Source organism: Girardinichthys multiradiatus, chromosome 13 (genome assembly GCF_021462225.1).
Source record: "Girardinichthys multiradiatus isolate DD_20200921_A chromosome 13, DD_fGirMul_XY1, whole genome shotgun sequence".
NCBI classification, from domain to species: domain Eukaryota; kingdom Metazoa; phylum Chordata; class Actinopteri; order Cyprinodontiformes; family Goodeidae; genus Girardinichthys; species Girardinichthys multiradiatus.
The window spans coordinates 14,080,225-14,094,448 of record NC_061806.1 but is presented as its reverse complement, the minus strand read 5'-3'; the positions used below and the strand labels follow the sequence as shown (position 1 = coordinate 14,094,448).

The window sequence follows — 14,224 nt, the reverse complement described above, 5'->3', positions numbered from 1 at the left end:
CAGCACTCCCCAAAACCAGTAAACACACTTTGAAGGGAAAGCTGCCAGTGTTGCTCTAACACCCACTGGGAATGTTGCTTCTGCTCCATCTCAACAGCAGGCCTTGCCGATATTACTTGGGTTTGTGGCATTTCGTCTTTTCTACGGTTAGCGCTTTATCAACCAAATTCCTATGATCAGAAAAAATACAGCGCCATTCTGGACTCCTCTGCGTAACCAAGGCGATAGGAGGGAAGTGAGCTCTTCCAAGCGACAGTCTGGTTATTTTTCTGCCTGTCCCGGTCTGACAGGTCACTCTTGCTGCTTGCTTGCTGTTGTTTCCCAGTGGCCTGCCCAGGCTGCTGCGAGCCCTGTTCATATGCGATGGACAGGTCCACTGATGAGTAATAAATATGGAGATAAGTCCCTCTTTATGTCCTGTTGCCTCTAATCAAGGAGGCCTGTGATCTGAGCTCATTACCTAAAGGAATTTATATAGCACACTTAAGTGGAGTGCCTTTACTTTTGCAGCAGCCTTTTTCTGCTAGACTGCTTGTAATGTTTCAATACACTCCCATGCAAACGTATGTATACCCCTTTAACTGTTTCACTTTTGTCACAGAACAGTGTCAAACATCAGTGCATTTTATGTCACCAATCAACACAGAGTAGTCCATAATTATGAGGTGGAAGATAAATGACACTTTTGATCATCAAGTTGAGTTTAGGTCTGGGCTTTGAATAGGCCATTGTAATGCATGAATATGCTTAGATATAAATAATTCAATTTTGACTCAGTATGCATACAGCAGTACAGACCAAAAGTATGGACACACCTTCTCATTCAAAGAGTTTTCTTTATTTTCATGACTATGAATATTGTAGCTTCACACTGAAGGCATCAAAACTATGAATTAACACATGTGCAATTATATACTGAACAAAAAAGTGTGAAACAACTGAAAATATGTCTTATATTCTAGGTTCTTCAAAGTAGCCACCTTTTGCTTTGATTACTGCTCCACACACTCTTGGCATTCTGCTGATGAGCTTCAAGAGGTAGTCACCTGAAATGGTTTTCACTTCACAGGTGTGCCCTGTCTGGTTTAATAAGTGAAATTTCAAGCCTTATAAATGGGGTTGGAACCATCAGTTGTGTTGTGCAGGAGGTGGATACAGTACACAGCTGAAAGTCCTACTGAATAGACTGTTAGAATTTGTATTATGGCAAGAAAAAAGCAGCTAAGTAAAGAAAAACGAGTGGCCATCATTACTTTAAGAAATGAAGGTCAGTCAGTCCGAACAATTGGGAAAACTTTTAAAGTGTCCCCAAGTGCAGTCGCAAAAACCATCAAGCGCTACAAAGAAACTGGCTCACATGAGGACCGCCCCAGGAAAGGAAGACCAAGAGTCACCTCTGCTGCGGACGATAAGTTCATCCGAGTCACCAGCCTCAGAAATCGCAGGTTAACAGCAGCTCAGATTAGAGAACAGGTCAATGCCACACAGAGTTCTAGCAGCAGACACATCTCTAGAACAACTGTTAAGAGGAGACTGTGTGAATCAGGCCTTCATGGTAAAATAGCTGCTAGGAAACCACTGCTGAGGACAGGCAACAAGCAGAAGAGACTTGTTTGGGCTAAAGAACACAAGGAATGGACATTAGACCAGTGGAAATCTGTGCTTTGGTCTGATGAGTCCAAGTTTCAGATCTTTGGTTCCAACCACCGTGTCTTTGTGCGGCGCAGAAGAGGTGAACGGATGGACTCTACATGCCTGGTTCCCACCGTGAAGCATGGAAGAGGAGGTGTGATGGTGTGGGGGTGCTTTGCTGGTGACACTGTTGGGGATTTATTCAAAATTGAAGGCATACTGAACCAGCATGGCTACCACAGCATCTTGCAGCAGCATATTATTCCATCCAGTTTGCGTTTAGTTGGACCATCATTTATTTTTCAACAGGACAATGACCTCAAACACACCTCCAGGGTGTGTAAGGGCTATTTGACCAAGAAAGAGAGTGATGGGGTGCTGCGCCAGATGACCTGGCCTCTACAGTCACCGGACCTGAACCCAATTGAGATGGTTTGGGGTGAACTGGACCGCAGAGTGAAGGCAAAAGGGCCAACAAGTGCTAAGCATCTCTGGGAACTCCTTCAAGACGGTTGGAAAACCATTTCAGGTGACTACCTCTTGAAGCTCATCAACAGAATGCCAAGAGTGTGCGGAGCAGTAATCTAAGCAAAAGGTGGCTACATTGAAGAACCTAGAGTATGAGACATATTTTCAGTTGTTTCACACTTTTTTGTTCAGTATATAATTCCACATGTGTTAATTCATAGTTTTGATGCCTTCAGCATGAAGCTACAATATTCATAGTCATGAAAATAAAGACAACTCTTTGAATGAGTAGGTGTGTCCAAACGTTTGGTCTGTAATGTATTTAGGGTAGGTTTTGTGATCCAAGGTGAACCTCTGGCCCCAGTCTCATCTTCCCATCAACTAGGTGCCAGCGTCTTTGTCCCTGCTAAAGAAAATGGTAAATGGACTGAACTTATGTAGCGCTTTTCCAGCCATACAGACCACTCAAAGCGCTTTACACTAGAGCCACATTCACCCAATCGCACTCACTAACGCTCACACATTCATACACTGATACGCAGATCGGTAGGCAACTTGAGGTTAAGTGCCTTGCCCAGGGGTACATCGACATATGGCAGGAGGAAGCTGGAATCGAACCCACAACCTTCTGATTGCAAGACACATGTAGCATTTTGCATGAATGCTAGAAAGTTTAGCTTTGCTCTTATTGGACCCGATCATCATCGTCCACATGTCAACTCTGTCCTCAACATCGCTTGTGGCAAACCTTAAGCAGGACTTCTTATGGCTTTCTCTCAATGATGGCTTCTTCTTGACAGATTTGTGGAATTCCCAACTAATAGTTGTCCTGTCTACAGTTTCTCCTACCTGAGTTATGGATCTCTGCAGCTCTTCCAGTGTTACCAGGGGCCTTTTGGCTGCTTGTCTGATTATTGCTCTCCTTGCATCTCGGTTTAGGTGGATGGCCACGTCTTGGCAGGATTGTAGTTCTTCTGTAATTTCATTTTTGGATGATGGATTGAACAGTACTCGGTAAGCTTGTGATATGGTTTATTCAGGGACATCATAGTAAAAAACAAAGGCACATTTTAGGTTTTATTTTGTGAAAAATGTTGTGTCTATCACACAGAATCCATTGAAGTTTGTGGTTGCAACGTGACAAAGCGTAAAAAGATCCAAATGGTATGAATACTTTTGCAAGAAACCTTATCTCATTGCTTTGTCCTTATTTTTCAAATGTTCTTCAAAGCAAGCAAATAACCTTCAGAGTCAACTTCTAGGCAGCTCCCTCTGATAACTCTCAAAGCTACCACTGCTGATCAGAGTCATCTGTCAGGCGTGACTAAAATATGAAAGGTCACAAGACTCAGTCTGGCTTTATCGGGATTGTTTCACTTTCTCCATGGCTTGGTGGGTTCGTTTGAGCGGGATGCAGGGTTGCTGTTTTCCTGTAGATAACGGAAGTTACGCTGTAACTATGGTTCTGTGAATTCCTGGATGACTGCCAGTCACACTGGTCACTCAGAACTTCTCCCCTGGCGAGAAGATCCCAGAGCGAACGTAGCCTTCCACGTGCTACTTACAGACGCAACCTCAGGTGGGCTACGTGTCACGTGCGTGACTTTGCTTACACTTAATCTCGACCTGCGCGGAACGCGAGGAGACATATCCACTTTGTTTACTGCCACTGGCAGTCAGGAAGGAATGAAACAGAACTGGGATGTGTCTGCATGCTTCTCAACGTCCTTGCAGCTCTGCCTTCCCAAGGAAACACTGGTATGGGACCCAATGACAGAATACACAGTAATGAAAAATTATTTTCTAATCAGGATTCAGTTAAAATAATCCAAAATGTATTCTGCGTGCTTTGGGTAATTCACATAATTGACAAAGACATGCCCTTTGCTACGCCTAGTACAACCAGACTCTGTTTTCAGTTATTGATACAATTGAAGAGTATATCTAATTTTCTACATTTTAATCAAAACCATAGTAATGGAAGAAGAATCGCAGTGATCGTCCTTGAATTCCAAGTTCGAGGCAAGATGGAAAATGCCAAGATTGACTTTCCCGCTTGCAAGCACTCAGAAAATTGATCCAGCAAGTGGTATTTTTACTTCTAGCTACAAGCTCTGTTACTCTCCTCCAGGACATTTCTAAATTAAGTTTTCTTTCTCAGAGTTCCACACATTAGATTTATGTGTCTGATTTCAAATCTCAAGTTTTTGCAAAGCTTCCTTATTAGATAAATCTCAAAAAATTAGAATATTGCATAAAAGTGCAACTTTTTTGCCCGTCATGTCAGAAAGTGAAACTCTTTATAGAATCATTACACAGATATATATATATATATATATATATATATATATATCAAGGTTTTGTTTTTTGTAAATTTGATGATTATGGCTTATAGGTAAAGATAATCCAAAATTCAGTATCTCAAATAATTAGAACACTGTGAAAAGTTCATTACTGGACACTAGTGGTGTCACACTGTAATCAACTAATTAACTCAAAACACCTGCAAAGGTTTTCTGAGCCTTTAAACAGTCTCTCCCTCTGTGTCAGTAGGCTACACAGTCATGGGGAAGACTGCTGACTGGACAGATGTCCAGAAGACAGTCATCGACACCCTTCACAAGGAGGGTAAGCCACAAAATATCATTGCAGCAGAAGCTGGTTATTCACAGAGTTCTGTATCCAAGCATATTGACATAAAATTGAGTGGAAGGAAGAAGTGCGGTAGGAAAAGGTGCAACAGGGAGAACCACAACATTGAGAGGATTGTCAAGCAAAATCCTTTCAAGAATTTGGGGGAGCTTAACAAAGAGTGGACTGAGGCTGCAGTTGGTATACTAGACATGGGCTACAAATGTTGCATTCCTTGTGTCAAGCCACTCCTAAACCAGAGACAACCTCAGAAGCGTCTCACCTGGGTTAAAGTGAAAAGGAACTGGCCTGCTGCTCAATGGTCCAAAGTCCTGTTTTCAGATGAAAGTAAATTCTGCAGTTCATTTGGAAATCAAGGTCCTAGAGTCTGGAGGAAGAGTGGAGATGCACAGATTCCACGTTGCTTGATGTCCAGTGTGAAGTTTCCACAGTCAGTGATGGTTTGGAGTGCCATGTCATCTGCTGGTGTTGATCTACTGTGTTTTCTGAAGTTCACAGTCAATGCAGCCATCTACCATGAAATTCTAGAGCACTTCATGCCTCCCTCTGCTGGCAAGCTGTATGGAGATGCTGATTTTATTTTCCAGCAGGACTTGGTACCTGCCCAAACTGCCAAAGGTACCAAAAGCTGGTTCAATGACCATGGTGTTCCTGTTCATTTTTGGCCAGCAAACTCCCCTGATCTGAACCTCATAGAAAATCTATGGGCTGTTCTAAAGAGAAACATGAGATATACCAGACCCAACAAGGCAGAGACACTGAATTTTATCAATATTACAAGAAATTAAAGCTTGCAATATTTTACTTTATGTGGAATGAATCTCTTTAAAATAACAGTTTCAGTGTTTGAAATGACTGGCAAAAAATATCGCATGTTTACACAATATTCATATTTTTCTAGATCTACCTGTATGTATATACAGTACTGTGCAAACGTTTTAGGCAGGTATGAAAAAATTCTGTAAACAAAGAATGCTTTCAAAAATGGAAGTGTTAATCATTTATTTTCATCAGTCAACAAAATGCAGTGAATGAACAAAAGAGAAATCTACATCAAATCAATATTTGGTGTGACCACCCTTTGCCTTCAAAAAAGCATCAGTTCTTCTAGGTACACTTGCACACAGTTTTTGAAGGAACTCGGCTGGTAGGTTGTTTCAAACATCTTGGAGAACTAACCACAGATCTTCTGTGGATTTAGGCTTTCTTACATCCTTCTGTCTCTTCATGTAATCCCAGAAACACTCCATGATGTTGAGATCAGGGCTCTGTGGGGGCCATACCACAGTAATACTTGTTCTTCTTTATGCTGAAGATAGTTCTTAATGACTTTGGCTGTATGTTTGGGCTCGCTCAAATAGCATTTTGTAAACTGATAAAAATAAACAATCATTTAAATTTCTGAAAGCATTCTTTGTTTACAGCATTTTTCGCACCTGCCTGAAACTTTTGCACAGTACTTTAAATTATTTATACTAGGAGCAGAGAAGCCGTCACAGTGTGAGCAAGAATTCTTCATGAAACAGGATTATACTATAATACAAAAACTGATTAAAGAATTGCAATTTTTATTTTTAAATTTTAATAATTTTTTATGTATTGCGTTTTATTTAGGCCATTAACATGGCTGCCAAAACTGAAATAACAGCCTCCATGTGTATTTTCTACATAATGTAGCCAACGGGCTGAAGTTGAAAGTTCAAAAGCGTAACTGGTAGCTGCTTTGCTGTAACACCTCAACCTTTCTGTTACCTGCGAAAAGTCTTGCTCTCTCTCGCTCTCTTCCAGCCTAAATAAAACACAGAAAATATAGCCTCTCTTTAAGTAGATTCTTCCATCTTTGTGCATCATCTGACTTCTGTCCTAACAGCCTCACTGATACTGAAAACAGCTTTCAGTCTTTTTCAGTCGGTGACAGCGTGTCCTGGTAGCGCTTAGTATCATGCGTACAGTGATTGGAAAAAGATCAAATTTTTTAGCCTTCGACCAGCCCATAATTGGTCAGGGCCAATCAAACTGAAACTTGTCTATTTTTGGTCACCAGCCGATTTCTTTATGCATTTCTGTTTTCTTTTTATATGGAAATCTCTTTCTATATTTCATTGTTAATGCCATGGTTTTGTTCATTCTGTATAAAGTTTGATCGTCTCTGTGGGCTTCCATATTAAATTAAGCATACAGTACAGGGGTTGGACAATGAAACTGAAACACCTGGTTTTAGACCACAATAATTTATTAGTATGGTGTAGGGCCTCTTTTTGCGGCCAATACAGCATCAATTCGTCTTGGGAATGACATATACAAGTCCTGCACAGTGGTCAGAGGGATTTTAAGCCATTCTTCTTGCAGGATAGTGGCCAGGTCACTACGTGATACTGGTGGAGGAAAAGGTTTCCTGACTCGCTCCTCCAAAACACCCCAAAGTGGCTCAATAATATTTAGATCTGGTGACTGTGCAGGCCATGGGAGATGTTCAACTTCACTTTCATGTTCATCAAACCAATCTTTCACCAGTCTTGCTGTGTGTATTGGTGCACCGCCTTCAGGATACAATGTTTGAACCATTGGATGCACATGGTCCTCAAGAATGGTTCGGTAGTCCTTGGCAGTGACGCGCCCATCTAGCACAAGTATTGGGCCAAGGGAATGCCATGATATGGCAGCCCAAACCATCACTGATCCACCCCCATGCTTCACTCTGGACATGCAACAGTCTGGGTGGTACGCTTCTTTGGGGCTTTTCCACACCGTAACTCTCCCGGATGTGGGGAAAACAGTAAAGGTGGACTCATCAGAGAACAATACATGTTTTACATTGTCCACAGCCCAAGATTTGCGCTCCTTGCACCATTGAAACCGACGTTTGGCATTGGCATGAGTGACCAAAGGTTTGGCTATAGCAGCCCGGCCGTGTATATTGATCCTGTGGAGCTCCCGACGGACAGTTCTGGTGGAAACAGGAGAGTTGAGGTGCACATTTAATTCTGCCGTGATTTGGGCAGCCGTGGTTTTATGTTTTGTGGATACAATCCGGGTTAGCACCTAAACATCCCTTTCAGACAGCTTCCTCTTGCGTCCACAGTTAATCCTGTTTGATGTGGTTTGTCCTTCTTGGTGGTATGCTGACATTACCATGGAGACCGTGGCTCTTGATACATCACAAAGACTTGCTGTCTTGGTCACAGATGCGCCAGCAAGACGTGCACCAACAATTTGTCCTCTTTTGAACTCTGGTATGTCACCCATAATGTTGTGTGCATTTCAATACTTTGAGCAAAACTGTGCTCTTACCCTGCTAATTGAACCTTCACACTCTGCTCTTGCTGGTGCAATGTGCAATCAATGAAGACTGGCTACCAGGCTGGTCCAATTTAGCCATGAAACCTCCCACACTAAAATGACAGGTGTTTCAGTTTCATTGTCCAACGCCTGTATGTGATGTGTTTTGGCAGCTATATGATATCCAAAGCTTTAGTGTCTGTGACATGGTGGGGTTGTAGGGTCTCACGCTTACGATGCCGCTGGTTTCTTTCTTCTGTCTCCCTTTCCCTACTTCATCCCATCCCATCTCCTGCTCCTCATCATCCTTTGCTCTCTCAGCAATCTGATCATCCGTGCACTTTACGCCCCAATCGCCTCTCGCTCTGCCGCGCTCTATCTCTCCTCCACTCTTATGTCTCTATCCCTGGCTGGCTGCTGTGACCAGACATCAAGGTCAGGTCTCTCCCTCCCTTAGTCTCTTCGCTTTTCCTCCCTACGTTTCTTGTCCTCTGGAGCTGTTCTCAAATTTCTGTCTCTTCTCGTCTGGCCAGTTTTATTGTTTTCCTTCTTCCAAGTGTGTGAATTTTGGATTGGGTATCTAAAACGTAAAACATTTTTTGTAGTACTAGTTGTCACTTTTCTTCTCACTGCACCAGTTTGGCTGTTGTTAATGCTCCCTTCAGTAAAAACCAAGAAATAAAACGGCTATCTTAATGCTGTGGTAAAACCTGCAGCATTGTCTTAGGAAATGCATTGGGGATAAAGCATGGTTTAAATCCATAGATCAATTTTAATGTTTAATTAAACAAAAAATAAATACTTTAAAGAGTGACTCCTTACGGTGACACTTTGTCATTTTAAGCATATTACCCTTTGAGGTGAAATCTTAAGTCAAATTACCATGTGTTCACCATATATTACAGTATAGTAAAAATATTTTAATATCTGTACTGCTGTGTAGAAAGTGCCAAAAAACAAAAAGTGTGTTACATGATCTAGTTGCTTTGATATAAACCAGAAGAGCAGCTACCATTACTACTGCTGATGAAATAATCCAACATGTTCAAGTATTGATGATTTATATGACTGTGATGTCATTTTTAGCCTAATATTTATAGTTTCCTCATGATTCATGTTTCAGTCACCTCTTTATTGAAATATTTAGAAAATCAAGGTTAAAAGCTATAAAGAATCTTAAGGATTAAGCTGACCATTACAGCCAGTGTAATGTCTTATAAGAGTCAATTGGCCCGAACAGGGATTCCGAATTAAAATAAATGAGAATATGATGCAATTCAACATGTCAAGAAAATTAAATACTATTAAATTAAATAAGCAAAAATCTGAGCATTTTTTTGTCTCCATATTTCATGAAAAAAATACATGTGTACTAAATAGAAGTAGGAAAAAAGAATAGAGTGCAAATTGGCAAAGAGGCAAATCAACCTGAAGCCTCCATGATTCTGTGTTTATCTCTACCAGCAACATTTTCGTTCCCTGTGTTTGTGGCAAAGAGTTGAGGGATTTCTCCTCATTCTGTCATTGTAAAAAGCTGACAGAAAGTTCATATCAATAGGTGGGGCTTATAGAAAGATCTGCACTTTCTCTGGTATTCAATAAAAAATTTGAATTTGAACTTCAGGAAGGGTATGACCTGTGACCTTTTACACCATGTTATATAGCTGGGCTATGAGGTTATTTTAATGACATATATATGAAGCATTTAAATGTTGTTGAATGTTATCTCTCTCTTCTTTACAGTTCTTTTTTGACACCGAGGCCCACCAATATGGTTTTTTTTCTTATTTATCATCATTGGCAATCCAATAATTTTTCACTTGTAATTTAGGTCTTATCATTTAAGCTTACTTGAATTCTTCTTCCTTGTCCCTCTAAAGTTATATAAACAATTAAAATAATAAGTAAAGTCAAATGCAGAAATTAGAACAGCCTACTTAATACTAGGTTTTTTCAAAAGAAATGTTTTTATATTGATATTATTCGTCATAGTTTTTATTTGTCTTAGTTCTTGGTGGATATACTGGCATGTTGTGACTCATTGTCATGTTGCAGGGTCCAGTTCTGCTGCAGCTTTATTTTTTCTGTCAGATGGTCCCACCGTCTGATGCATCGTACAGTTCATGATTGATACTGTGATGGTGAGCTGGTCAAGTCCTTCTGCAGCAAAGCATTCCCACACCATGACACTTTCCTGCTTTACAGTTGGTATGAGGTTCTTTTCATGGACTGCTGCACTCTGTTAATGCCAAACATGTCCTCTGTTCTGATATCCAAATAATTCAGTTTCAGACTCATCTGTCCAACATTTTTCAGCCTGCCCCTAATGTGTTTCTTTGATTCCTCCTTGTAAGCCGCCATGGAAGTTAAACTTGCACAGCCTCTTTCTAATTGTGGAATCCACTTTTACAAAAATGGTAGGGAAACCTGCTGTAGGTACCATGACAACATTTTAGGATTTTTGGACACTTTGAGCATCCTGCATCCTGCTCTCAGAGAACGTTCTTAAAAAGCCAGACTTGGGCCTGTTGGCACTTTTGAATGTCTTCCCCTTCTAGACTATTTTCCCTAGAGTTGGATGTCTTATTTTAGATTCTTTTGAGACCTCTTTAAATCTGTTACCAGACGTATAAACTTCTACACTCTTTATTAGATTTTTAGATTTAAACCGGTCATTTAAAAAGCGGAGCAACGTTTTTCGACGAGCACCTGATGTCATGTGTAATTGTTGCTATTTTAAGTGGAAATAAATGTTGGGTTGTCCTAATTTATTCTTGACCAGAAAGTGCATTTATTCACATTATGCTGAAAATATTTATATATAAGGTTGTTTTTCTTGAGTTTTTATTGGTTTTATGTATATCACTTGAATTTTTCAGTATAGTTAAAATTTATGAAAATATCCACACACCCAAATATGGTAGAAAACCACACAGGCTGTTTCAGGGTGTCCTAAGTATTTTCACATGAAAGATATGGATGAAGGGCTGCGTGGAGGCGCGGTTGGCAGCACTGTTGCCTTGCAGCAATAAGTTCCTGAATTTAAACACCAGCCTAGGCTCTTTCTGCATAGAGTTTGCATGGTCTCCCCCATGCATGCTTGGATTCTCTCCAGGTACTCTGGCTTCCTCCTACAGTCCAAGTACTTGACTGTTTGGTTAACTGGTTACTCTAACTTGCCCTTAGGTATGAGTGTTGTTTGTTGTTTGTTCTGTGATCTCATCTCTATGATGGACTACAACCTGTCCAGTGTGTACCCTGCCTATCCCCCGTTGACCACTGGAGATGGGCACCAGCTGCCCCCCATGACAAGCCGGTATAGACAATAAAAGGATGGATATATAGGTGAAAGGATAAATGACAACACAACCAATGTCCACTGTTTTGATAACCATCCAATGTCTGACCCGGTCTGTTTCCTGAAATATAACATCTAGTTCAAGTTGTGGAGTTATTACTGGTGGAGTAAAAGTAGAAAGTGGTAGATCAAGCTACACAGACTTCTTTGGTTAGATTATGGTTAGATCAGGGGTTCCCAAAGTGGGGGTCGGGACCCACCGGGGGGTCACAAGATGATTTTCAGAGTCATTGTGATGTGACCCCTGAGGTGTTTGGAGTGGCAAAAGAGACAAATTGAAATAAATAAATAAATATACCATGAAATAAATAAATGTTCTATTAAATGTCCTTTTCAATTATTTTATTGTTTAATACAATATTAAACAATAAAATAAGTGAAGAGAGAGCTGAGCCAAAAAGCTTCCTCCGTAGGGTGGCCGGGCACTCCATTAGAGATAGGGTGAGGAGCTCGGCCATCCGGGAGGGGCTCGGAGTAGAGCCGCTGCTCCTCCACATCGAGAGGAGCCAGTTGAGGTGGCTCGGGCATCTATACTGGATGCCTCCTGGACGCCTTCCTCGGGAGGTGTTCCAGGCACGTCCCACTGGGAGGAGGCCCAGGGGACGGCCCAGGACACGCTGGAGGGACTATGTCTCTCGGCTGGCCTGGGAACGCCTTGGGCTCCCCCTGGAGGAGCTGGAGGAGGTGTCTGGGGAGAGGGATGATTGGGCGTCTCTGCTGAGTCTGCTGCCCCCGCGACCCGGTCCCGGATAAAGCGGAAGACTACGAGTACGAATATTTAATAATTAAATATACCATTAAATTATGAAAGTCTATTTTTATTTCTTATAAATAAATATAGAGTGAAATAATTATGATATTTTGGGGCTCACAGGCTGAAATGTTTGGGAACCCCTGGGTTAGATGAGCTGACATTTATAGAGATGTTCCATGTCCTCCGACTGCCAAGTTCTGCCCCAAACTCACATCACTCTTATCATGCCGAGTTTAACCACCTCTAGGTCTTCAGGTCTTCTACGTTGAGATGTTTTTTCTTTTACTGTGAGGCACTCTATCCCTGGGAGCATTTACATTTGCATTTGGGGTTGGAAGGAGTGATGGAGGGGAGGATAAGGGTAACTCAGTCACCACTGGGTGTTCATAAATGTCACAACAAGAGGAGGAAAGTTTGCATTTTGATGGGTTATGTGTCCTCTGCTTCCTACAGTCAAGACTATCAACACGGGATTTTCCAGTCGATCGGTATGAAGGAGTTTCATGACTACCTGACTGCTCCGGAAAGCAGCAGTCAGCAGGAGAAAGACAAACTAAGAGACAAAGGTCGAGAGAAATACTTTATCAGACTTGAGACTCACTGGTTTGTGGAATGATTGCCTGATCAATCAAAGGGTTTGCTCTTTTTCTGTTTCCGCCTCACCTTTCCCCCTTTGAACTGTTTTCAGGTATAGAAGCTTTGAAAATTGGCACAAAGCGCTACGCCCGCAAACAGAATAAATGGGTCCGTAATCGTTTCCTTAAACGTGAGTATCTGTCTGCCAGCTCACACAGTGGGCAGAGAGTGTGTGTGCGTGCGTGCGTGCGTTTGGTTGGGTGGGTGTACATAAATGTTTTTATTTTTCCAGATCCCAGATTTTTAGTGATCAATCTCTGTTGAACAAAGTAAAACAACTTGAACACATTAGAACCACAATCTGCAATGTATTTTATTGGAATTGGATGAAAACATGACGCAGCACATCACCCTAAACTCACCCCAATGCTGGAACTTGTTGGTGGAAGCATCATGCTGTGGGGATGGTTTTTCCCACATGGGTCAGAGTTGATGGGAAAATGGATGGAACTCAATAAAAAGCAGTCCTAGAAGCATTTGGATTTTCATAGGTAAAAAAGAAATTGAAAACCATGTAAAATATTTTCTAAATTCATGTTCTATCTGCTTTCACTATTTGTAAAAAGCATGTTTTGTTTCTTTGCCATTTTTGTACAATAATGTTATAACAGCTTCACCTGTGTTACACAGTTATTAGAGGAGAAAAAGAACGCAGTGACAGAGGAAGGTTTCGGCTGCTGTGACGTAGAACACAGGATCATGTTTCACTATGTAGTTAATTTTATTATCTTATGCTTTTGAATCTATATGACTGTATGTCACTGTATGAATCTAATTTTTCATACTTGTAAATGGTGCTGCTGTCTTGCCAGGTCTCTTTTGGAAAAATAGATTTTAAATCTCAATCAGGTTTTATCTGGATAAACAAAGGTTTACATACTTTGTTCCCCTGTACTTCTAAAGGGATGGAGGTGTTTGGGTGACAGCCAGATTAGCTGTCGCAGCAGGATGGACACATGCCGACGAAAGCTGGCGAGTTCTCTGGTTGCAGCCCGTTTCACCTCTGAATGTGCTTTCAAACATCCAGAGAGGTGGCTGTGTCCCACCAGCAGCATGCCCTTTAGTAAGCCTGCCTCCTAATCCTGTTAGCCCCAAGTGGCTTAAAGGCCACAGGCAGGCCTAAACCTCAATACCCCCTGTTTCTGACCGCCAGTCTGCCTACACCGCACGCCACATATGGCCTGAAATGTGTGTGCCTAGCCACGTTACTGCTGTTTTACTCATACTTTAATCCGTCTGGAGTCGTCTGAGTTTGGCACAGCCATTTGTTTTTAGGGTGTTTGCCCCTCGCTTTTAAAGGATCATGTTGACACTGTTCGAAGTTTGTTGCTCGCAGGAGGAATCAGCTCCGTTCTGTTGTTCAAAGGGTGGAGTTTTCCGTGGTTCCTGTGACATAATGTGGGCAGCAACATGCTGTGGGAGAGGTCTTTTTTATGTTCTAACAT

At 41.5% G+C, this 14,224-nt stretch overlaps 1 protein-coding gene across 3 annotated transcripts in view; it reads left to right on the top strand.

Moving 5' to 3' along the window:
- trit1 (tRNA isopentenyltransferase 1) overlaps positions 1-14,224 on the top strand; it is a 66,177-nt gene that overhangs the window by 31,770 nt on the left and 20,183 nt on the right. For all 3 annotated transcript variants that reach the window (XM_047382747.1, XM_047382746.1, XM_047382745.1), the window contains exons 7-8: positions 12,597-12,709; positions 12,832-12,909. In XM_047382747.1, coding sequence (XP_047238703.1) covers positions 12,597-12,709; positions 12,832-12,909 — 191 coding nt within the window. The remainder of the gene's footprint in view (positions 1-12,596; positions 12,710-12,831; positions 12,910-14,224) is intronic.